This window comes from Lutzomyia longipalpis, chromosome 3 (assembly GCF_024334085.1).
Source record: "Lutzomyia longipalpis isolate SR_M1_2022 chromosome 3, ASM2433408v1".
In the NCBI taxonomy this organism is placed as follows: domain Eukaryota; kingdom Metazoa; phylum Arthropoda; class Insecta; order Diptera; family Psychodidae; genus Lutzomyia; species Lutzomyia longipalpis.
Window position 1 is genome coordinate 11,047,199 of NC_074709.1, and position 22,930 is coordinate 11,070,128.

General features: G+C 39.7%; 1 protein-coding gene across 1 annotated transcript; it reads right to left on the bottom strand.

Moving 5' to 3' along the window:
* Positions 1-1,972: 1,972 nt before the first annotated feature.
* Positions 1,973-22,393, bottom strand: LOC129792070 (laminin subunit alpha). Its single transcript, XM_055830781.1, has 11 exons — positions 22,192-22,393; positions 21,843-22,110; positions 20,894-21,040; positions 18,485-18,721; positions 18,021-18,408; positions 17,466-17,948; positions 17,212-17,346; positions 12,438-15,939; positions 10,802-11,850; positions 5,197-9,944; positions 1,973-2,511 (listed from the first exon to the last, which is right to left on the bottom strand). Exons 2-11 carry the CDS (start codon positions 22,068-22,070, stop codon positions 2,380-2,382), a joined length of 11,049 nt encoding a protein of 3,682 aa, XP_055686756.1. The 5' UTR covers positions 22,071-22,110; positions 22,192-22,393; the 3' UTR covers positions 1,973-2,379.
* Between the last annotated feature and the right edge of the window lie 537 nt (positions 22,394-22,930).

Consider the following 22,930-nt stretch of genomic DNA (forward strand, 5'->3'; position numbering starts at 1 on the left):
TTCTGTGAGCTTGAATTTGATGTTCAACATACAACAGTTAGTGAAATCTTAAAGAAAGATTTTTGAAATTTAAATTGTTTTTTGTGAGTGAAAACTTAAATTGTATTTTAATTTGAATATTATTCTTTTTTTATTGTTTTGTTTTCGATTATTTTATATTAAAAGAATATTTGTGTTTCACTGGTTTCACTTAAGTGAGTATTCTCTCAAATAAATATTTTCTGATAACGTGCGAAGAACATAAGCACACTATGGTCCCACCGGGTAACATTTCTGGACGCCAGTGACTAATTGTTACATGTCGCGTAAAAAACCTTTGGGAAGTATTTTACCCGTCGTCAGTGTGTTAACTACTGCCGCTGCTTTAAGCCATACAATATAATGGGTGTTTGATAAGTTTTGTAAATTAAATTTTTCTCTTAAACAGTAAGAAAAATCCTTTTTTTAAAGATTTCTTTAAATTCATAAGATTTTTTTTCTACAATTCTTTATAAAATATGACTGGTTTAGTTCGAAAAGGGCCTAAATTCCTGTTCTCAGGGGATAAATTATTAAAAGTTTTTTTTTAACCCATCTCGCCCTTGGATCGACTCTTAAACAAAGGGGCTTTCATCTGTGGAATATTTTAATTATTTATCGAATAATTTGAATTTTAACGAATAATCCAAATATTGACGAATAGTCTGAATTTTCTTGACGAATAGTTCAAATTTTTAGAATTATCTGCATCTTGAAGAATAATCTGAAATATAACGTATAATCCGAATTTCCTTAACGAATATTCTGAATCTTAGCAATTAGTCTGAATCCTCTCAAAAAATAATACGAATCTTAACAGTCTGAATTTACGATTAGTTCAAATTTAAAGAATAATCTAAATCTCTTTGTATAATGTGAAATCTTATTAACGTTTAATCTAAATCTGGAAGAATAATCTGAATTCTAACGAATAATCCGAATTTTCTTAACGAATAATCTGACTCTTTTCGAAGAATAATCCGAATAATCAGAAACTCGACGAATAATTTGAATCTCGACGAATAATACGAAGATTTTCATTCAAATAAACATCATCCTTTTAAATTTGCAACAGATCAATTTTTTTACTCATAAATATTCTGAAACAATTATTCGGCTCAGTCTTTTCAGAATTTATTTAAACAACTTCCGAATAATAAACTTCAATAAATCAATAAAAATATCAAATCTAATTTCTTTTTTCTTTACAAAACTTCCCAAACGACTTCGAAGCTTGAAAAATAAATTTGATTTTAGAAGAAAACGAGGAAAAATTCTCTGGCTGTGGTAAAATAGTCTGAAATATCGTCTATTTTATAATATAATTAACAACTAATGACAATCGGATTCTTTCTGTTTGCGCTTCGAGCAGAGAATTCCTGCTGCTTCTGTTAATTTCATCTCCACTCGGGCTTTGTGTATGCTTTATTGGATGGCTGCGCCGAGAATGTCCAATTTGGAAAATAGAATTTTATAAAGACTCAATTCAAAATGTTGATTTTACGATGCAGAATTAATTTCTCTCAATTAGAAAAGAATTTAAGTAAATTTTATTTCTCTTCAAGTTTGGCAATGAATTTTGATGCTTCTTTTGCATTTTAGCTGTTTACTCGAACAGAAGATTTTCTTCTTTGCTTAATTCATTATGGATTGATGGGAGCACCACCCCGAAAACCCACATTATGCGCCACTGCATGGAGTGGTGTCAAATTTCTGCGCGCTTTTTGAATACAAAATATTTTATTTATTAAATTAGAAAGGAAATATTTTGGTGAAAAAAAAATTTTAAATTAATTCAGCAATTTGATGGCAAATCACCCAATAAAAGCTCACAAACTCTAATCTTGTCATCACCAAGGCGTCGACTTCATGTTGAGAAGAAAATCTCCGCACTGCGGGTGGACGTGAGAACGGTTCTTCTGCGCGGGGGCAAAAGGAGGTGAAAATGACAAAATGACCTGGTGGTCAGTTTTATTTTATTTTAAAAACTTGAAGACATATAAATGCTGAGATAAAAAGCAATAATGAGAAGCATAAAAGTTGATAAAATATTGATAAAATATGCGAATTATTCCATAAATCAGGCGCCTGATTTTATAGACAAAAAAGAATTATAATTTGATATAATTTTTAGAGATTTAGATAGAAAAAAAGAAGAAGAGGAAAAAAAGTAAAATTTGCATCATCGTTGTCCACAAATCTATGCCAAATGGTCGTCAATGGTTAAAGACAGAAGTTTTTTTTCATACCGGCAAAAATTCCAATCAGTGTGTCCACTCATTCGGTCCAGAAGAAAATGCCAAAGAAATGTCGTCATCTTTTGTTGATTAAATTGTTAATAAAATTGGGGAAAGATTGTTATTAGATTGTTGAACAGATGCCCGTTTGAACATTGCCGACCGCCATGCCGGGATTAATCTCCTGCGTGCTGTCCTGAATGCGAACATTCCTGATGCAGCCCAAGTAGGATTGTCTCGATGTTAATCCTCGAATCTGCAGAGAAGAATTTCAAAGGATTTTTAGTTGAGTCTTTTTTTAGCTGTGATTCTTTCTTAAAAGAAGCACAGCTTCTGTGTACACTCAAAAATGCAAAGTCGTCAGATCGGGCTCAAACTTGGGATGAGCACGAATTAGGGTCCCCACATTCCAAAAAACGTATGCGCCAAAAATTTTTCCGGCCGGCCGTCCGTCCGTCCGTCCGTCCGTCCGGAACCTTTTGATGAATTACAAGAGAACGGTAATAGATAGAGACTTGCGGTCAACGGCAAAGTTTAAATATCGGGTGGAAGACATCCGATTATGAGGTCAAATCCGACCCCCCACCCCCCGGTCCGCCATTTTGGATAACCCCCAAATTTTGTTTTCGCTATATCTCAGGCCCTATTATAGCTAGAGGTCTGAAATTTTGATATGTTGTAGGGGCCATCAAGACCTTTCCAACGATACCACATTTTCGAAAATCGGCCAAGCCGTTTAGCCAATATGGCCATCACAATTTTTCATCGAAAATCGGCCATAACTCGAGAACGGCTTGACCGATTTTGATCAACTCGGGCTCAAATGAAAGATATTAACGAGCCCTACAACTGCTCGAAACATCGCAAGTTCAAAAAATGTCCGCAAGTAGCGCTAAAATCAAAAACAAAATTTTCGATGTGTTTTCGATGAATATCTCGAGCACCGCTTTATAGAATTGCTTCATATTTTGATATGTTATAGTTGGCTATAATATCTTTCATCATGCCAAAAATGAAGAAAATCTATGTAGCCGTTCCGGAGATATCGCTTTTTAAAGTTTACATGTCATATCTTGAGTTGCATAAGTCCAACGCCCCGCGAAGCGGGGCGTTTTATATACACATATAAAATAAAATAAAATATATATATAAATGCATATATATATACATTATATATATACATATAAAAATGCAAAGATAAATATATATAAACTGCAAAGATAAAAATTAAATATAGCATGGATGGAACAGTATAAAGCGAAAGAACGGTAAGTAAAACTTACGGGCTGTGATTCTTTCTTTGTCAGTGAAATGTGAAATTGACGGAAAATTGAGGATGGGAAAATTTTGAGGAAGACTTTCTCGCGTACCGAATCACAGCCAACGCCCACGATTAAGGCTTCTCACAAATTATCTGCGCGTTGGCTGTGATTCGGTGCGCGAGAAAGTCTTCCTCAAAATTTTCCCATCCTCAATTTTCCGTCAATTTCACATTTCACTGACAAAGAAAGAATCACAGCCCGTAAGTTTTACTTACCGTTCTTTCGCTTTATACTGTTCCATCCATTTTCTTTTGTAAAAATTATTTAAAAAAAAATAAAACGTTTTGAGGTTTAAGGAAAAAATCATTTTTACAAATTTTCAACAGAATTTAACCCTTTAAGGACATTAAGGAATCACACACTAAGCTTGAAACTTTCAATTTTATTATATTTTCTAGTCGCTTTTGGAGCAAATTTGCTGAATTACTTAACGTAGAAGAGACCAACGAAGACGTCTTCAGCAAAACAAAGCTCTTTTAAGTGCTTTAAACCACTTTATGAATATAAACAGCGATGAAAAAGTTCTGAACGGATCAAGAGTAATAAAGAAATTATTAAGAATTTAATTCAAGTTTAAAGATAAATGAAATTTAATCTGCAGAAGATCAAATGTAAAGAAAATTCAGCAGTCCTTAGATTTTTTCTACATAAAACTCTTTAAACAGTTTATAAATAAAAACAAAAACATAATAAATTTCAATATTTAAGACTTAACAAGACTTTAATTATTTTTTGATGAAATTTTCAATTTTTCTGGGAAATGTTTAGAAGATTTTTTATATGAATTTACATTAAAGTAATAATCTTGATTTTTAAGTCAATTTTGATTTCTTTTTCTCTAATTCTTTCTTGAAATTTTGATTTAAAAAAAAGTTTTTTGATAACATTTCATTTGAAGCTCATATACTTAAATCTAAGCCTCGAAATGCTTTAAAATAAACTTACATCAATGAATAAAAGATTGAGAAAAGAGTCCCTAAAAGAGTTCTATTAAATTCTAGTCTTCATTTTATTTAAAACCAAGATTAAAACTAATCCCTAAAATATCATGAATACTTAAAAATAACAGGATCGATTCTATTTAAAAATTTTTCTTTTTTTTAAACAATCTCAGGGGTAAATTCTAATAAAATTATTTATTTATTTAAGAATTTATTGTTTCAGATAATTGTCCGAAAGATCTTTAAAAAGCACTAGAAAAAATTTTTTTTAAAAACACGATTAATATAGGAAATAGAATGTCAAAATTGTATAAAATTTTTCTGAGAATACAAAAAGTCTTATAACTGACGATTTGGAAGAAAAGAAAAGATTTTTTCTAGAATCTACCTCTTAGTTGTAAGATTTTCAGTATTCTGTAAAAAAAATCTAAGATTTTGACAGATTCTTTTTTTTCTATAATTATGCTAAAAAAAATTAAAAAAAAACTTTTCCTGAATCTCTTTAAAAACTTTTTTAAAGGTTTCTGTAAAAGAAAAGCTTTTTTTCTTTATTGTATGACAATAGAAAGATTTAATAGTCTGTCAAAATCTTTTAAAAATTTTTAAGATTTAAGAAAATAAAATATTTTTAACAGAATCAATCCCAACAGCCAAAAGAGATCATTATTTTAAGCTCACCTTGTGAAGATAGGGATGCCCCCCGAGGAAGAGTGGCCTCGTTGTGTCTGCTGATGGTGTCTTTGTCGGGCCAATTTGTGGTTTTGAATTAATCTTGTTCACCTTAATCGTGATGACAAACTTCGACTTGACCACCGTCACTGTTCTCCATTCGCCATCGCAGAAATTCTCATTTGGCTCCGGATTGAAGACCGCCTCAAATGGCCCATCCCCATTGTCCACGACAAAGCTAATGTTCCCCTTCACGAGTTGCACAATCATGAAGGCCCTTCTGCCGTGAACACTGAGCAACAGTCCATCCTGCGTGCGTGGCTTAATGTCCAGCGAAATGGTCATGTCGCTGCCAACGCGGAATCTCTCACGCAGCTTCACGAATCCACCACCAAAGTAGTGTCCCTGCTCCACTTGCTCCGAGCACGGAATGACACCTTCGAGTTTTGCCGGATCCCCCACGGAACGTCCAGCTGCCTGGAAGTTCCGGATGCACCCCCGGAAGTACTTGCCCTTCTCCAGCTTCAAATTTATGTACGAATCCTCCACAACTTGCGGCGAGAGCCCTCCCAAGTAGTACGGAGGATGCACAGACATTGCCCTAAGTTGATCACTCGCCTCACCCCCACTGATATCGTCATCATCCACAATTAATTTGCCTTTGTTGTGTGATCGCGAGAATAACACTGTGTGCCATTCGTTGTTGTGGTACTCATACTGTGACGACATGTTGACTGTTGCTGCGCCACCCTTGAAGATGTGATGCAGACGCCCCTTTTGCAGGTAGAGCGCAATAAAGTCCGTATGCCGGGAGTCTGCGGCGTAGAAGAGAACCCCATCGGGATCAGTTGTCTTGAATTGGAGTGAGAAGTCGTAGGCCCGCTTTGGTTTTGTCGGCATCTGCAGGTACTCAACACGCGTATTGAGTCCTGTGCCGAATCTGTAGCCTGCCTCAAAGTCTACATCCCATTCTGGTTCAGCTGGAAGGCGACAATCTGTCTGTGGTGGTGGTGCAGGGGTGTCCGGACGTCGGAATGGCCGCTGAGTTGTCGTTGTTGTTGACGTTGTTGTAGGCTTTGCAGTTGTGTAATGAACATGCACCGGTGGAGCTGATGTTTCCTTCTCAGTTGGTTCCTCTTCAAGATCAATCTCATTCACTGCATCATCTGGTTGGAATCTACCCGGAACAGCTGGAACTTCCGGCACAGGAGGTGCTCCTTCGTCGGGATAATGATGTGGAACCTTCCACAGGTCGTAATTCAGTAGATCCGGATGACAATCAGCCAAGACGGCATTTGTACGATCAGTTGATTCAGCAAAGTTCACCACATCCCCATTAATGGTGACGTCTGTGATGCACCCGACAAAGTAGGCCGTTGTCTTGAGGGAATTCTTCGGCAGGCGGAAGTTCCGCGGGAGGCCACCGAAGAAAATGTCCCCAAAGCTTATTTGGAGCAATGGAGCCGGAGCATCAGTCCCATAGTGACTCTCATCGTCAATATCAAGCCGAAGACTCTGACTATCGTGTGTTGCTGTAACAATATGCCATTCCCCATCGTTGAGGGCACGTCCAACAACGGATTCTCTGTTGCTGGTCAATATCAAATGTCCATCGTGCAGTACCAGTCCAATGTTGGAGCTTTGATCGTGATTAGCAGCATAGAAGATGACTCCTTCCTCTTGTTTTGTCTTAAACTTCAAATTAACCTGGAAGAAGTTGTCTGAAGAAACATTTCCACGTCTCAAGTAGCCTGGTTCATTGGGTTTGAATGTGAGTGAAGAGGAGAACTTATCGGGGCACCCAGGACGTACACCGTATGCCTTGAGATTCCTACTTAGGTCCACAGGAGAGCCAGCAATGTGTACCTGATCTATGCACCCGTCAAATCCTTGACTTGTTACTTCGCTGTGATTGAGCTTCCCAGGATAGCCACCAAAGTACATTGAATCGGATATCTTGAGATCCTCAGAACCCTCGTAAGTCTCCTCTTCGTACATTTCCTTGTGATCCACCTTCAGTACACCCTTACGTCCCTCACGCACCGCCTCAACATGATGCCAGTCGTTGTCGTTGAATTTATCCGTTGTCAGCATGCTAACTGTATGCTGCCCCAGCTTAAATTGGAAATGAACTTCGCCATTCTTCAATTCAACCGCGATAAAGTGTCGATGCTTCCCTGCGTAGAACATCAGGCCATCCTTTGTATCTCTGCTTGCCTTGAAGTTGAACATAATGCTGGAGCGAGATTTCAGGGAATACGGTTTAGAGTCGAGAATGACGTAGCCGTTGCCATTGAAACGGAATCCCGTTGTTGGAGCATCCTTGGACACGAGCTTATCCCTCTCCTTGGCACCGTGATAGTTATCCTGAGCATCGACAAAGTTCCACAGACCAACATTTTGATCACCAATCTTCAAATCCTCAATTTGTCCTTCAAAGGAGTTCGCAACAAGTCCCGGTTGTGGGACAAAGTCCGGTGGGTAGCCTCCAACAAACAACCTGCTATCCTTATCAACGTCAAACACTGAATACGGCCCCGGGAGAGTCTCATTGACCGTGTGAAGCTTCTCAGCTCCACCTTCAACTTCCTCCCTGATTGTCAATTGAACATTATTCCCCGTTCGATCGATTATCGCCTCATGCCACTGCCCGTCAGCAACAAACTTCCTATTAATGATCTTCTCAGGCCCATAACCGAGATCCATTGTCAAGGCTGGATACCCATTTTCAATTTCCAACGCCATGAAATCATTGTGCTTCGGCCTATTTTGCTCCGTTCCCTGCTCATTGCCCAGATAAACGAGGAAGCCGTCGGGTTTGTCAGTCTTGAAGAACAACGACATCTTCGTATTGGACGCCAAGAGGGGCAAATTGGGTGGTGTCTTCAATTCCAACGTTGTATTCGGATGGAAATTCACCCCAACCTTGATACTATTTGCCAAATCTCTCGCCATCTCCACCTGCTTCCTCAGCTTCCCAATGCGATCACCAAGATCACTGGAAATGAGATTCGTTGCATTCTGCTTTTGCTCCAATTCCTCCACTAAATGCTCCAAATTCGGCACGATTGTCTTCACCTGATCCACCTGATTGGAGATCTGTGTGATATCCTTACTTGTCTTGTCCACCTCCTTTGGCAGCTCTTGCGCACGAACTAAATCATCCGGAAGGGCCTTTACGATGGGTTTGAGAATTTTCAGGGAATTCTGTGCCTTCTTATTGGCCGTATCTGAAGCCTCCTTCGCCTCCTCGAGTTCCTTTGTCTTTGGTGCCCCGATAATTGAATCGAGAGATAAATTAATTGCCGTGGCTTGATCATCACTATTCTGATTAATGCTCTGAATTCTCTGTACTGCCTCGACGGATTTATTGAGTCGTGGCTCAAGATCTACTTTGACTTCATTGAGAGCTTTCTGGGCATTCACCAGAAGATCCCGCGCGACTTGATCTGAATGTCCAGCACGATCTTCAATGCCATTTGTTAGTTCAGTTGCATTCCTAGCAGCCATTATGGCTTCCCGGACAGCTCTCTTGGCATCATTTGTCGTGTTAACGATTGTAGCGTAAGCTGTTGCTGCACGAATGGCAGGGCCTGAATTTGCCTCAATGTTTGACATCTGTTCCTGAAGATCCTGCGACGTTAGGCGGAGATTCTGTGCGTGAATTGCTGCATTTTTCAGCTTTTCAGTGCGATTGCGGTAGTCAGCATCTCTTGCCGGTAAAATCGTATCCACGAGCTTATTCATATCCTTCAGCTCGTAGTTGGCCTTATCAATCTCCCGGGTGTTCTCAATTATTCCATTAATGACATTTGAGGCATTCTGCAGGATATGCCGACCCTCCTGGAGATGCTTCCGGGCTTCCTTCGTTTGCTCAGCGAGTGTTTCAAACTTTGAATTAATCTTTGCTTGATTGTTCTTATCATTGAGCCTTCGTGCCATCAAAGCCTTCTCCTTGGCAGCTGTACCCAGCTTGAAGACATCCGTGAGACGATCCTGGAAGTCCAGCGTGGCATTCTGCAAGTTCTGCATTTGGAGCTGTTGCAGCGTTGCAGGCAAATTTGTCACTTCAATGTGCCTCAGTTGCAACCGTGACAAATCCAATTGCTCCCGTGCTGGTTCCAAATCAACATTATACTCCACGATCCTCTCCAGGAGCTTCTTCGCCTCATCCGTCACCCCATCAATGTTGGTCTCCTCTGTGGCATCAAGGAAGCTATTTGCGAGCTTCTGCACCTCATTGACGGTTCTCTGGGTATTCTGACCCGTCTGTCGTGTCTCATTGAGCACCTCATTGGCCTTCTTCTGCAAATCCTTCTCCTTTCCCTGCAAATCATCTGCATTCTGCTCAGCATAGCTGATCCTCCTCTCGGCATTCTTCGTCTCCTGCTCCAAATCTTCAATGGCATTCACAATGGGATTGAGATTGACACCCTTTGGATCAAGTGCCAATACTTCCGGTTGAATCTTATCAGCCATCTCGTCGAAATAATTCAATTTCTGCGCCGTAAAGTAACCTCCGGCGATCGTGTCGAATTCCAGGACAACGGGATCAAGGAAGGATTTCAGGGAATCCGTCACATCGAGCAGGGCATGATGACAATGATCACACTGCTGGCAGCCTGTGTCAGGAATGAGGACCCAGCGGTATGGGCAGGCATCGCATTTCTCCCCAACAACTCCCGGAAGACATTCGCATTGTCCCGTCAGGGCATTGCAGCCCAGCCCACGAGAATAATCCGTGTTGCAGGAACAAGCTGGAATGCAGAGAAAATGTTTTTTTTTTATTTCCTAATTATATTTCTTTTGATTTAATTTTTTAAAAAAAATCTTGAAAGGTTTTATTAAAGATCGCGAGATTTTTTCTTTCAAAATGTTTCCTTTAAAGATCACAGATTTTATTTATTAAGGATTTCTACTCAAGCTTGCAAAATATTCAGCCAAGAATTTCTATCAGAGATCCGGAATTTTTTTTCAAATTTTTTTTATAAAGATCGTTAATTTTTTTACGAGAGATCGCAAATATTTTATCGATCGCAAGTTTTTTTGAAAATGATTTTCATTGAAGATCGCTTTCTTTTAAAGTTTATTTTGTCAAAGATCGCAGAAATTATCAGATATATTGTGAGATTTCTTTTGAAAGATTTCTGCTAAAGATCGCGAATTTCTTTTCTAAGAATTTTTACTCAAGATCTCAAAATTTTAAGCCAAGAATTTTAATCAAAGATCAGAAAAATTTTCACTAATTTTTTTTTTTTTTCAAAAAGATCGTTAAGTTTTTACAAGCATTTACAAGAAATCGCAAGGTTTTTGTCAAAGATCGCGTATCAAAGTTCTTTTTAAAAATTATTTTCATTGAAGATCGCGATCTTTTGAAGTTTTTTTGAAAGATTTCTGCGAAAGATCGCAATTTTTTTAAAAATAATTTTCACTCAAGATCACAAGATTTCAGGAAAAAAACTTTTATCAGATACAAGATTTTTTTTTGAAGAGTTTTTACATAAAGATCGTTATATTTTTACAAGAGATCACAAGATTCTTGCAAGAGATCGCAACGTTTCATTGAGAGATCGCAAAGATTTCATTGAAAGATCAAAAAAGGAATAAAACTTACGCAAACATCCTTCAGCTGTGTAGTTCCAGTAGCCGGGGAGGCAGCGATCACATTGCCGTCCTGTAACACCGGGTTTGCAGCGACAATCTCCAGTGTGATCGTCACACTGGGTGCTCTCTGATGAAACACCACAGTCGCATGGTTTGCACCCCAAGCCCGAGTCAAAGCCATAGTGATCGTCAGCACAGCGATCGCATTTATCTCCAATTACATTCCTCAAGCAATGGCAGGTTCCTACGTAGGAGTCACAGAATTCAGTTCCCATTTGATCGCAAATACAGCTCTGGCAATCCTTGAGATCTATGGCATCCCCGTAGAAGCCGGGAGCGCAGAGATTGCATGCCGATCCGAAGGTATTGTTGAGGCACAGAAGACATTCTCCGTTGACGGAATCACACGACCCGGGCATACTTGGATCAATATTCCCCGAACATTCACATGGCTTGCAGAAGTGTCCCTCCTTCTCGGGTTCCCCGAAGAATCCAGCAGCACAACTCTCGCATCTTGCCCCGGTGTAGCCTTGTTTGCATTCACAGTGAATCTGATAGCCATCCTCGGATACTTCGCAGCTTGTTGCAAAGTTATTCCCTTCAATTGGCATTGGGCAGGCACAGATCATGCAATCGTAGGGGGTGCCGTACGTTGCATTGCCGTAGTATCCCTCAATGCACATCTCGCAGTGATCGCCTGTAGTTGAATGGAGGCATTCATGGCAGACTCCTGTGTTGTAATCACACGTCTTGGCGTGCCCATTGCACTGGCAGGGGATACAGTAGCCACCATGAGGGCCATTGGGATCACGATAGTAGCCCGGGGCGCAATCCTCGCAGGATAGACCCTGATACCCAGCAGGACAGTAGCATTTCTCCACGGCTAAATCTTCGTAGAGATTGTAGTGCTCAAGATCTGCATCTGCCATTGTGAGGGCCACGTCAGACAGTCGGGAAACCTTCGTACCATCCCAGTATGTTCCTCGGATGTAGATCATTTCCAGGCATTTCAGCAGCGTCATGAATTGTTCACGTGTAACAGGGGCACCGCTTGTTGTTCTACAAAAGATTTTTTTTTTGAGTTAAGAAGTTTCTTTAACGGAGCAGCTTGAAGTTTGTAAAATTCTTGAACATTTTCTTTTGTTGGATGTGCTTCCCGGAAAGTGCCATAAGTGGCTGGAAGTTGTGCATTCATCATCCCCATTGCATAAGGAAGTTTCTAAAGGATCTTAGAAACCATATTTTCAACACCCTGCTGATCGTTGATTTCATTTAGAGGTCAAAATCTGCCTATTTAGTGAGACTCCTTTTCAGTTGCTAGAAGCATTTTTATACACTCGCTAAATGGACAGATTTTGAACTCTAAATGAAATCAAGAATCAACAGGATGTTGAAAATAATGTTCTAGGATCCCTTAGAAACTTCCTGATGCAATGAGAAGGGTGACTGCACAACTTATGGCACTTTCCGGGAAGCACATCCAACAGTTCCGGGAAAAATGTGTTCTAGGATCCCTTAGAAACTTCCTGATGCAATGAGAAGGGTGACTGCACAACTTATGGCACTTTCCGGGAAGCACATCCAACAGTTCCGGGAAAAATGTGTTCGTACAAACTTCAAGCTGTTCTTTAACGGGCAGAGCTTACCTGAAATTCGACTCAACCATCTTAACAGATCCCCTGAAAACGTGCGCATTAGCCGGCTGTTCATAGCTCTGATGCACGAGAGTTTGATCTTTTCCCTTTAGTATAACATCCGGAGCAATTATTGCACTTCCATAGAGCCCCGTTGTGTACAGGATGCTGTACGAGAGGTACCCTCCGTAGGCTGTGAGATGATTATCCTGCCCCACAAGGCGATCAATCATCCCAAAGTACACCACACCGAGTTCGTCAGTTTGCAAATTTGAGAAATCCACCTGAATCTCCAGGCGTTGAGCATCAATGAGGACATGGGGCTCATTTGTGGGCAATGGGTAGATGTAGACATCTTCCGGTGCCACAGCAATGGATGCAATTGAGACATCCTTGAAGATGCTGATGTTCAGTGGACGCAGGAAGGCACTCTCACAGCGTGTTGTCTTCCCGAAACAGAAGCACTTTGTACACCCATCGGGATTAGAAGCTTGCAGATTGTACGTTCCTTCCTCGCAATCACGACAATTTGGTCCAACAACGTGCTTTTTGCAGAAGCACGATTCATCTGTTTGATCGCAAATCTCGAAAGTTGTTCCACGTACGTCGCAATTGCACGGGTAGCAATTGGGGAAGTTGAAGAAGCCATTTTCGCATTTGTCGCACGCACGATTCACAACGTGTGGCTTGCACGAGCAACTGCCGTTGTTGATGTCACACTGAAGATTCCCATTGATCACGCCGTGTGGATCGCAGTGGCAATCAAAGCAGCCACTCACCTGATCAAACCCATACGCATAGGGAGCGCACTTATCGCATTGATCACCAATTATATTCCTTGGGCAAATGCAGGCTCCTGTTACTGTGTGGCACTGCGCCGAAATGGGACAATTGCAGGGTTTGCAGTGTGGGAAGCCGTAGTAGCCAAGGCGGCAGGTGTCGCACTGCCTGCCCGTTATGTGAGGACCACACTGGCATTGCCCCCCGAAGGGATCACACTCCAGGCTCGTTGATCCATCAATGTCACAAGCACACGGCAAGGCCCCGTGATTGTAGTCCGCAGTCAGTGAGAAGACGGCCTTCTTGCAGAAATCCGAAGCATTGAGGTGGATGTGGAAGTGATCCTGACCACAGTACTGAATGAATTCCTTTGTCTGATCGAAGGTCTCCTGCGTCAGGAGGTACTCCTTGAATTGATCCGCCGGAACGACTAAGATAAAGTCCAACCAAACATCACGATCTCTGTGCACATTGGTCAGTGTCAGCGTGAAGGAGTCTTCAATGTCAAACCAAATGTACTCTCCCTCCCCCTTTATCAACTCCCTGCAACCAATATTCGATGGACAATGCCTCACGGGGAACTTCCCTTCGTGCATCTGCCGATCAGCATCAAGACGGTAATTTATGTTGAATGTTGAATAATTTGGCTGATAGAATTTCACGAGAATAACATATCGTCCCGGACTGGGGACTTTGGACTTTATTTCAATTGAACTCTGATCGGGATTGAGATGAATTAGCTTTGTATTGTTGTCGTACATATTCCTGGGGAGATGTTCAGCCACCAAGTCATCACGATCAAATTCAAATTCAATCTTCTTCGAATCTGGAGCCGTTCTAAATGATCCTCGTACGCAGGCACCATCGCGCATTACGCAAACTTGACTTGGGGTCACGTAGTCAAGGGACCAGGTATCCCAGGGGATAACAGCAACGGATTTAACACCAATATCCTTTCGCCCCGCATTGAGGACAAGGGTACGTGTTGCATTAGCCTCGAGGAAGATAATTTTCTCCCGGGATTCAGCATCAATCACCGGCTGACGACAGGGTGTTGTGTACGGGCAAGGATAGTAGGTGAGAATGCCATCATCGTCATCTTTGAGCATTTTAACACTCGTCAGCTCGGGCTCAACATAATCCCGCCCAGTAATGTAGTCCACAACAATTATATACTTCCCCGTGCGATTAACCGTAAGATCGTAATGAAGCTTCGGTTGGTAGCCATTGAGAACGGGAATTTGATCTTCATTGAGGTACGAGAGGTGCTCAATGTCACTGTAGAGGATCACAGTGGACACCGAGGAGGGATCTTCCGGGTATGATTGGTAGACAGGGAAGAATTGAGCAATACTCGGATAATTGTAGTGACTACAGAGGCTCAAATCCGTAAATTCGCACGGATTCTCGATCTTCTTCGTGAGAATCGATGCTTCGTAGTAAGCAGCCGGGAGGAGAACAAAGTAATCCAGGAAGATAATGTCACTGATACTCGTCTTGATGATGTAGTGCCCGGGATCGAGGACCACGGGTGCTGGGATTTCTCCCCTCGACCCGGAAACAGTGACAAACTGCGGGCTAGCAGTGGGTTTGAACAGGACCTTAGCCGTCTGATCAACTTCACTCGGATTCTCCGATGTGATCGTAATCAAGCCAATAATATTCTTATCCGATGGATTAACATACCGAATGACAATACGGTAGACGGATGATTTGAAGATGTGCACCTCATTCCAGATTTCCGTTTGAAGGCTCGAAAACACGGCGTAGGCTTTCTTGCTGAAGTCCGGAAAGATACTCTCATCGTACTGATATCGCACAAATTCATCATGCGGCCCCTTCCCGTCCTCATACTCATACTGATACTGATACAGCGTTGGGAAGAAATGCGTAGTGAGTGGCTGATTGCACGTCCTCCCCGTGATCCGCGGGTGACACAAACACTGCCCCGAAGACTTCTCACAAACCCCATTTATTGATCCCCCAATATCGCATCCACAGTCCTGACAACCGAACAAACTACCAGCGTGCAAATCAAATGTTCCATCTTTGCACACATTGCACGTCCTCCCACGCACGGTGGGCTTGCACGGACACTGCCCTGTCTTCGTGTCGCACGTATCCAGTGCCCCAATGGTGCCATCGACGAAACAATTGCACTCCTCGCATCCTTCCGCATTGGAAACATTGAGATTCCAATACAGAGGCTTGCACACGTCACAAATGCGCCCAGTTACCCTCTTCTTGCACTGACACAACTCCCCAGCTGGCACTGAACCACATCCGGCGAATTGTGGAATCACCCCAGCTGGATCGCAGTTGCATTCCTCACAAGCGGGGAAGTTGTAGAAGCCCTCCTTGCACTGATTGCACGTCTTCCCGTCGAAGTTATTCAAGCAATTGCACTGCCCTTCCGCATTGCATGACCTCCCATCGGATCCATGAATGTCACAATTGCACCGAAGGCATTCGGGGTAGTTGTAGTAGCCCGCAGCGCACGATGAGCACGTCCTTCCGGCGAAATTCGTAATGCACGGACATTTGCCAGTGAGATCGCAATATGGGGATTGACTGCCCATCGTTGAGCAGTTGCAGGGCACACAATCGGGGTAGTTGTAGTACCCATGAAGGCAGCGATCGCATCGGGTACCTGCAAAGCCCTCCCGGCAAATGCACTGACCACCATCCTTCTCACAAACTTCCTCCACGGTTCCCCTGATGTCGCAATCGCAATCTGCAACAAAAGTTAAGTCTTTTTTCAGCCCTTTTTTTCCCTTTCAAGGATCGTGATCTTTATTTAATCCTTTTTTAACTTTTAATCTTTTTTTCATTTAAAATTTATTTAAGATTAACAAATTAGATGAAAATGAGTACATATTTTGATATTTTTTTTGCAAATAAAAGCTTGAAAAGTACTAAATTGAGGCCTAAAAAGTACTAAATTCAAGCTTGAAAAGTGCTAAATTCAAGCCTAAAAAGTACTAAATTCAAGCCTGAAAAATACTAAATTGAGGCCTTAAAAGTACTAAATTTTGGCCTTCCAAGTACTAAATTCAAGCATAAAAAATATTGAATATAAGCCTAAAAAAATCTTAATTCAAACATAAAACAGTATTAGAATCAAATCTGTGAAGTACTAATTCAATCTTGAAAAACATATAATTCAAGTCTTAAAAAGTACTAAATTCAAGCATAAAAAGTATTTAATTTAAACCTTAAAAAGTACTAAATTTTGGCCTTCAAAGTACTAAGATCAAGCCCAAAAATTGAAAAAGTCAAGCATGAATAGCACTAAATGTAGGTCATAAGAATATTAAAGAACTAAATAGCACTAAAAAAGCTTGAACAGTACTATATTCAAGCATAAAAGTACTAATTACAAGCCAGAAAAGTACTAAAACTAGTGTTGAAAAATGAAAAAAAATAAACTCAGGAAGAGAAATAAGAAGATCAAATCGGAAAAGTGCTAAGTTCAAGCCTCTTTAGTACTAAATTCAAGCATGAAAAGTACTAAGATTATACGCTAAAAATGTGCAAAATTCATGTCCTTAATTAAAAATGAAAAAAAAGTATTGAATTCAAACATAAAAAGAATAAATTCGAGCCTAAAAAAATATAAATTCATGTATCAAAAGTACTTTAAATTGAATCCCAAATGTATTAAATTTAAGCCTAAATACTAAATTCAAACATAAGAATTATTAATTTTAAGACTGAAAAGTACTAAATTCAATAAAAAAAAATATTTGATTTGCAACAGGAAATATTTATCGGAATAAAAATATTTTGATCTTAGGAAATATTCAAATTATTCGCAAAAAAATCAAAATTTTCAGCAGATAAACATCCCTTAAACTTCTTGAAGTTCCAAAGAAAAAGCTCTCAAAAATATTTCCAACACTTTTCAAGACTCAGAAGAATCTCAAAAAAATTAGAAATAAATGAAATTCTAATCTCAAAAATTAAAAGAACAAATAGAAGAAGAAGAATAAAATGGAAGACTTACAGAGACAACTGGGGAATTCGTAGTATCCATCCTTGCATTTATCGCAATGTTTTCCGGCAAAATTGCTATTGCAGGGACACTGTCCGTCTTCTTTGCAAATTAAATTCTGCGATCCAAGAGGGAAACATTCACAAGCTAAAAGAAATCAAAAGGAAATCTTTAATTTAATCTTGAAGATTAATTTGTCAAAGAAAAAAATAATTTTGGCTTTCTTTTCAAGGTAAATCAGAAGGAAAAAACAAAGAGATACTCACGAGTACATTCGGGGAAGTTGTAGTACCCTTCAGCGCACTTTTCACAGAATTGCCCAGCAAAATTAGCCTTGCACGGGCACGTCCCATGATGGGGTTCACAGTAGTAGCCCTCTGTGCCATTGAGATTGCACGTACACGGCCTACAGTCGGGATAACCGAAATGCCCGTACGAGCAAGCATCGCAATTTGGTGGTTGGAACTCCTTGCGGCATTCGCAGCGTCCTGTACCCTCTTCGCAATTTCCCGTGGCGTAGTGGTAGTTGCAATTGCACGGATGACACACATCTGTCTCATTCCAATGCTTCCCGTAGGGTCTGTAGAAGGTATCCTTGCACTTGTTGCAGTTGATCCCTTCAGTGTTGTGCTGGCAGTGCAGGCATTTCCCGCCACCTTCGTAGTGCCCGTGAATGTCCAGTGAGAGGGCTTTCTCGTCAATCTCTTCATCGTACACGCATGTCCCTGAGTGCCCGAAGCAGTTGCAGGCTAAAGGAAGAAAGCTCCTTAGCAAAGAACTTAAATTTTTTTTTTTTTTGAAAAATTAACTTCTCTACTAACGTTCGCATTGGAAGGGACGAGCATTTGTGTTCTGGCGCCATTTCTTCTGCTCATACCCTGGACAGCATTCATTGCAGTGAATGCCACACGTGTTGTGCCTACATTGACACGCCAGCAACCTATTGGGGCTGGAGGGATCGAGAATGTGGCACGTATCGGCATGCCCATTGCACATACAACGTCCTCCAATTGAGATATCCTTGATTGAGTAGAAGTAGCGTCGGGTGACTGTTGGATCTTGCCTTGCCACAGACATTAAATGCCCCAGAAGATTCTTCGTTCTTAGCAATCGAATCCTCACATTGGTAGCCCTTGTCCATTCTTGCAGGACAGTCGAATTGAAATAGTTATTTGCAGAGGGGCGATTGTTAAGCAGAGTTACAGGAATCTAATAAAAGAAATTCCTCTTTAGGAACAAACAAAAAGGAATTCTCGAGAAATTGAAAAGAAAAAAAAGGACAAACTTCTCCATTCTCCAGAGGAACAATCTTGGAGTATTCTGTGGTACAAATAACATCATCATCCTCCGTGATTGGCTTCAAACTATCTCTGCCGAAGTAGGTTTCGCAATCAGCTGGTGTGTCGGAGAAGTGCTGCCAGGGTTTCCACGTTTGCCCATAATCCGTGGACTTTTCCAACGTCCACAGGCCAGGACGTGGGGAATTTCCCATGCGGATGAACAAATAGGCCACGTGAAATTCCTACAAAACATCAAGAAATCCTTTCATTTACCGCCAAAAAATCCCAATAAGAAGAATTTCGCGCGATTGGAAGTTTCCTGCTCTCCAAGAAAAAAAAAAATCTCAGCTCATGAAGCTGAAGAAAAACTGCTTGAGCAAGCATCTGTGAGGCCTCGCATGAAGTGAGAATAATTATATCAAAAAGGAAGTGAAGAAGATTAAAATTGCTGAAATGTCTGCCGCACAGAGGAGAGCGCGATGAAATTGGAGGACTTTTCAACGAAGCTCATGAAATGATTATTTAGCAATTTCACAGTGAAAATGATGAAGTCATCGGTTCGCCAGGCACCAGCAGCACATGTTCTTCCACCTCCAAATTACACTGACAAATATTTATTTGGTTTCACATCATGTTCAATGCTTTTGCATGTACATAAAACGATTATCACCATTCAGTGTGGGCTTCTCTTCTCTCCAAGAGTTCAAAAGAGAAGATTTTCATTTTGAATTAAAATACATTTTCTTTCAAAGCTAAATTAATTTATTTCTTGGAATTTAAGAGAATTAAAATTAGGAAAATTCTAATGAAATATTTTTTATTAACCCACATTTGCCAATTGTTCTAAACCCGAAAAGTTTTCTTGACTTTGAGTGTGTGAAAAGATTTATTTTCACTTAAAGTTAAATAAATTCAGTGTTAAAAGAACTGCAGAACTTCTTGTGAGAATTTTCAGAAATTTTGATTAAGAATAAATTAAGAACTTTAAAGGAATTTTCAAAATAATTCTTAAAAACAATTTTAGTTAGACTTTAATATTTTTTCTCTTAGAAATATCCTTCTAATTGATTCTCTCTCTTTGTCAGAGATTCAATAAAAAAATCTTCTTCATGAAAAAATGCTAATTAAGCAATTTTTTAAAGGATTTTTCTTAATCTTTTTCACTCCGAAAAGAAAATTCAAAACAATAATCCCAAAAAGTTCTAAAGAAAATTCCCAAGAATTGCTACAAAGTCATTCATTCAACAATTTTGCCCTCCAAAGTATTTATGTAAAAAAATGTAATTTAATCAGAGTCAATGAGTTGAGTTGAGAGACGATCTCATTCCATTTGGTAAGTAAGTCTACATAAAAGCAAAAACTGCTGATTAGTGCGCGTCTTATCGTTTCCCCTCCGAGTAATTTGAGGAACTTGAAGAAACCTCAAAGAAAAACGCTTTATCACTTAAATAAGGCTTACTACATAAACCTCATTGCCCACAAGGGAACCTTACAAAATGTTTTGATCAATTTAAAAAGGATTTCTTTTGCAAATTATCTCCAAAAATGTTTAAAAAACTATTAAGACATAGAATTTTATTAAAAAAATTTTTTAATTATGATAAAAAATAAAATTATTGAATTTTTACACTCTAAAGACCCTTCTATTGATCCAAATCTTTCTAAAATCTTTACTTTTAGAAAAATCGAATAGATTTATAACAGTTAAAGGAAGAATTTTAGAACTTTCTACGCAGTAATTTAAAAAATTTAGTTTAAAATTAACTTTTCTAGATAATAAAAAGCATTTTTAAAATAAGGCATACCTATTTGTATTAATTTTCTTTAAAATATTCTTTCTTCTCTTTTTCTCAATTGACATTCTTTTAATAAAACTCTCAGAAAAAATATTCATGAAAAGAATCCAATCGTTCTTTAATATTTTGTGCAAGGTTCCCTTGTTAGTCATTTGAATTGAATTTCATGCGTATTCAGCTTAAGAAAAATTCCAATCTCTGCAAGAAAAATTCAATGCAAGATTTCAGTTTCTTTCGTCTTTTTTTCTCCTCTCTTTTTTGGACCACGAGCCGAGGGCTTTGATTCTCAAATTCTCTCTCATATTCTTTATTTTTTCCTCACAAAACCATCCCATGCAGTGGTGCGTACATAAACAATATTATTCGTTCAACATGTGTCTCCCTTCTCTGGGCCACAGAGGAGAGTACAATATGTTAGGCACCACATATGTGGGGAAAAGTTGATGAGGAAGCAGTGCTTGTAAGCTTAAAAATAGCCCACACCAGACAGAATCCATAAACATGAGAATTGTGTAGAAAATTTCATCCAGCGTCCGTATGTTTGCTTTTGCTGTGAGATCATCTGCTGTATGATCTCTCTTATGTAATGGCAAATAAAGGCTATAATGTTGTACTTACTTGACCAAAATCAATCGTTAAATTGACCTCATTGTACTTCATCCCTCGCGATAGGGGTGGACTCTGCCACCAATTCTCCGTACCATCGATGGCATAGGCTGGTGGATGGGATTTCTCGGGATTTGTAGGGTCACAGTAATCGCAAACCTATGAGAAAAAAATTCAGATGAAAGATCGTGCTTGAAATTTGGGACAGAGCGTGAGGGCATCCTAGGTCAATAGCTCGCGAGCTCTCTTATCTCTTCGCCAGGCCCCACAGACGCGATAGAGCATCCGGGGTGAGATTATTTGGTTCTCATTCACTCCATACTTATTTCATTTCTCGAGGAGAATTAGTGAGATGTTGTTAATTTATTTAATAGTTTTCTTATTAATTTTATGGGCTACAGAAGATTTTCAACCTTAAAATCAAAATAATAAAATGAAGAGGACGTTCTAATTGAAGGGAAGAACAATAAAATGGAAGAATGCAAGAAATTTAAATGGAAAGGAAATAAATTGAATTTTCTTGTACACTCTTAGAAATTTTCTTTTTCATTTTTTTCTTGTGGAAAATTTTTCATTTAAATTTTATGAAAAGAAGATTGAAATTAGAGGACTAAATAAAAGTTTTCCTCTCTCCAGTGAATGCTAAAATAGCCAAGGAATTTTCCTCGAGAAAAGCTTCTTTCTTTTCAAAAAAAAAACCTTTTCTCTTTTCGTGCTAAGAATTTTTATTTCCTTCCAAAAATTGAAATATTTTAAATTATATGCAAATTATTAACACGAATTTCTCTGAGTGTATTCACCATCACACAAGAAATATTCCTCCAGTGAGAATCTTATTTGTTTTATATTGTTAAAGCCCCTCAAAGAGGATTTTCTCCGTAAATCCCTTTCACAATTAAATTGAAAAAAGGCGATTTTTTAACAGATTCAGAGATTTTTTAAGGAAAATCATTTAACTTACTTGTCCTTGAATAAGGGAGTAGTAATTGTGATCATTTTCCGTGTTAGCCCCCACTAATTTACAGTACAATTCCGGTCCATCCGTGTCAACACCACAAGTGGAAGTTGAGTAGATTTTTCGTCCTTCGGCGAGATTGAAGTAGGGCGGTGTGAGTTCAGCCCCATTGACGATCGCAGGCACAACGAGAGCTGCGATCATCAGGGCGACGACAATGGATCCCATTCCCATTGTCCCGATGCGGGAAGATCTCCTCCCGTTGTGAGCCACCCTGTGTGATCGAGGAGCAAGTAAATGCAGACTAAATAATTGAAGAAAATGCAACACGATCACTTTGAATGAGATCACAAACCGAAATGCTCCTCAATCCTCGATCAAGTAAGATCACACACCAAATCGTTCGATTTCTTAGAAACTAAACCAGCACAAAAAGAAACCTCCACAGGCACTTTATTCTTCTTTTTTTTTCTCTTTCTTAAGATCACCAGCACAGCACTTGTTCCCCCTTTGATTTTTAACCATCCATTCAGGATGGACTCCAACGTAAGACTGAAGCACAAATGGGAGATTTTGGGCGCAAATGCCCGACCAGTCGGACCGAAGGCACCGATTTTTCTCACACGATCGAGAGATTATAATTTTCCTTTGGGCCCGAAGATGCGTTTCGTGGGACTTTATGCAATCGCTCGTCTTGGATGCATTGTGTGTTCTTCATCTTTCCGCTTTCATACATCTTTCGTCAATGAATCCACTCTGACATCCCTTCTCGCTCTCTCAAACATCTCCCTTTTTATTTTCTCATCTCCCGCACCAGCTCACCAACTTATCACACGCACAGCAAAAAAATCCATTCGTCTTCTTCGTTTCTTCTTTATTTTCTTCTTCTTGAATGGCTTTTGCTCTTGCGTGAGATCTCTTTATTATTTGGCATTGATTTACTTTATAAGGCAATGTCAAGGATAATTCAATTCAATTTGAAGGAAGAATTTACGGATGAGAAATTCTGCTGTAATAAAAAAGTTTCTTTACGCGTGCTAAGGGAGTGATCGTTTTACTTAATTTTTTGAACTTCTTGCGGCTTATGCTTCATT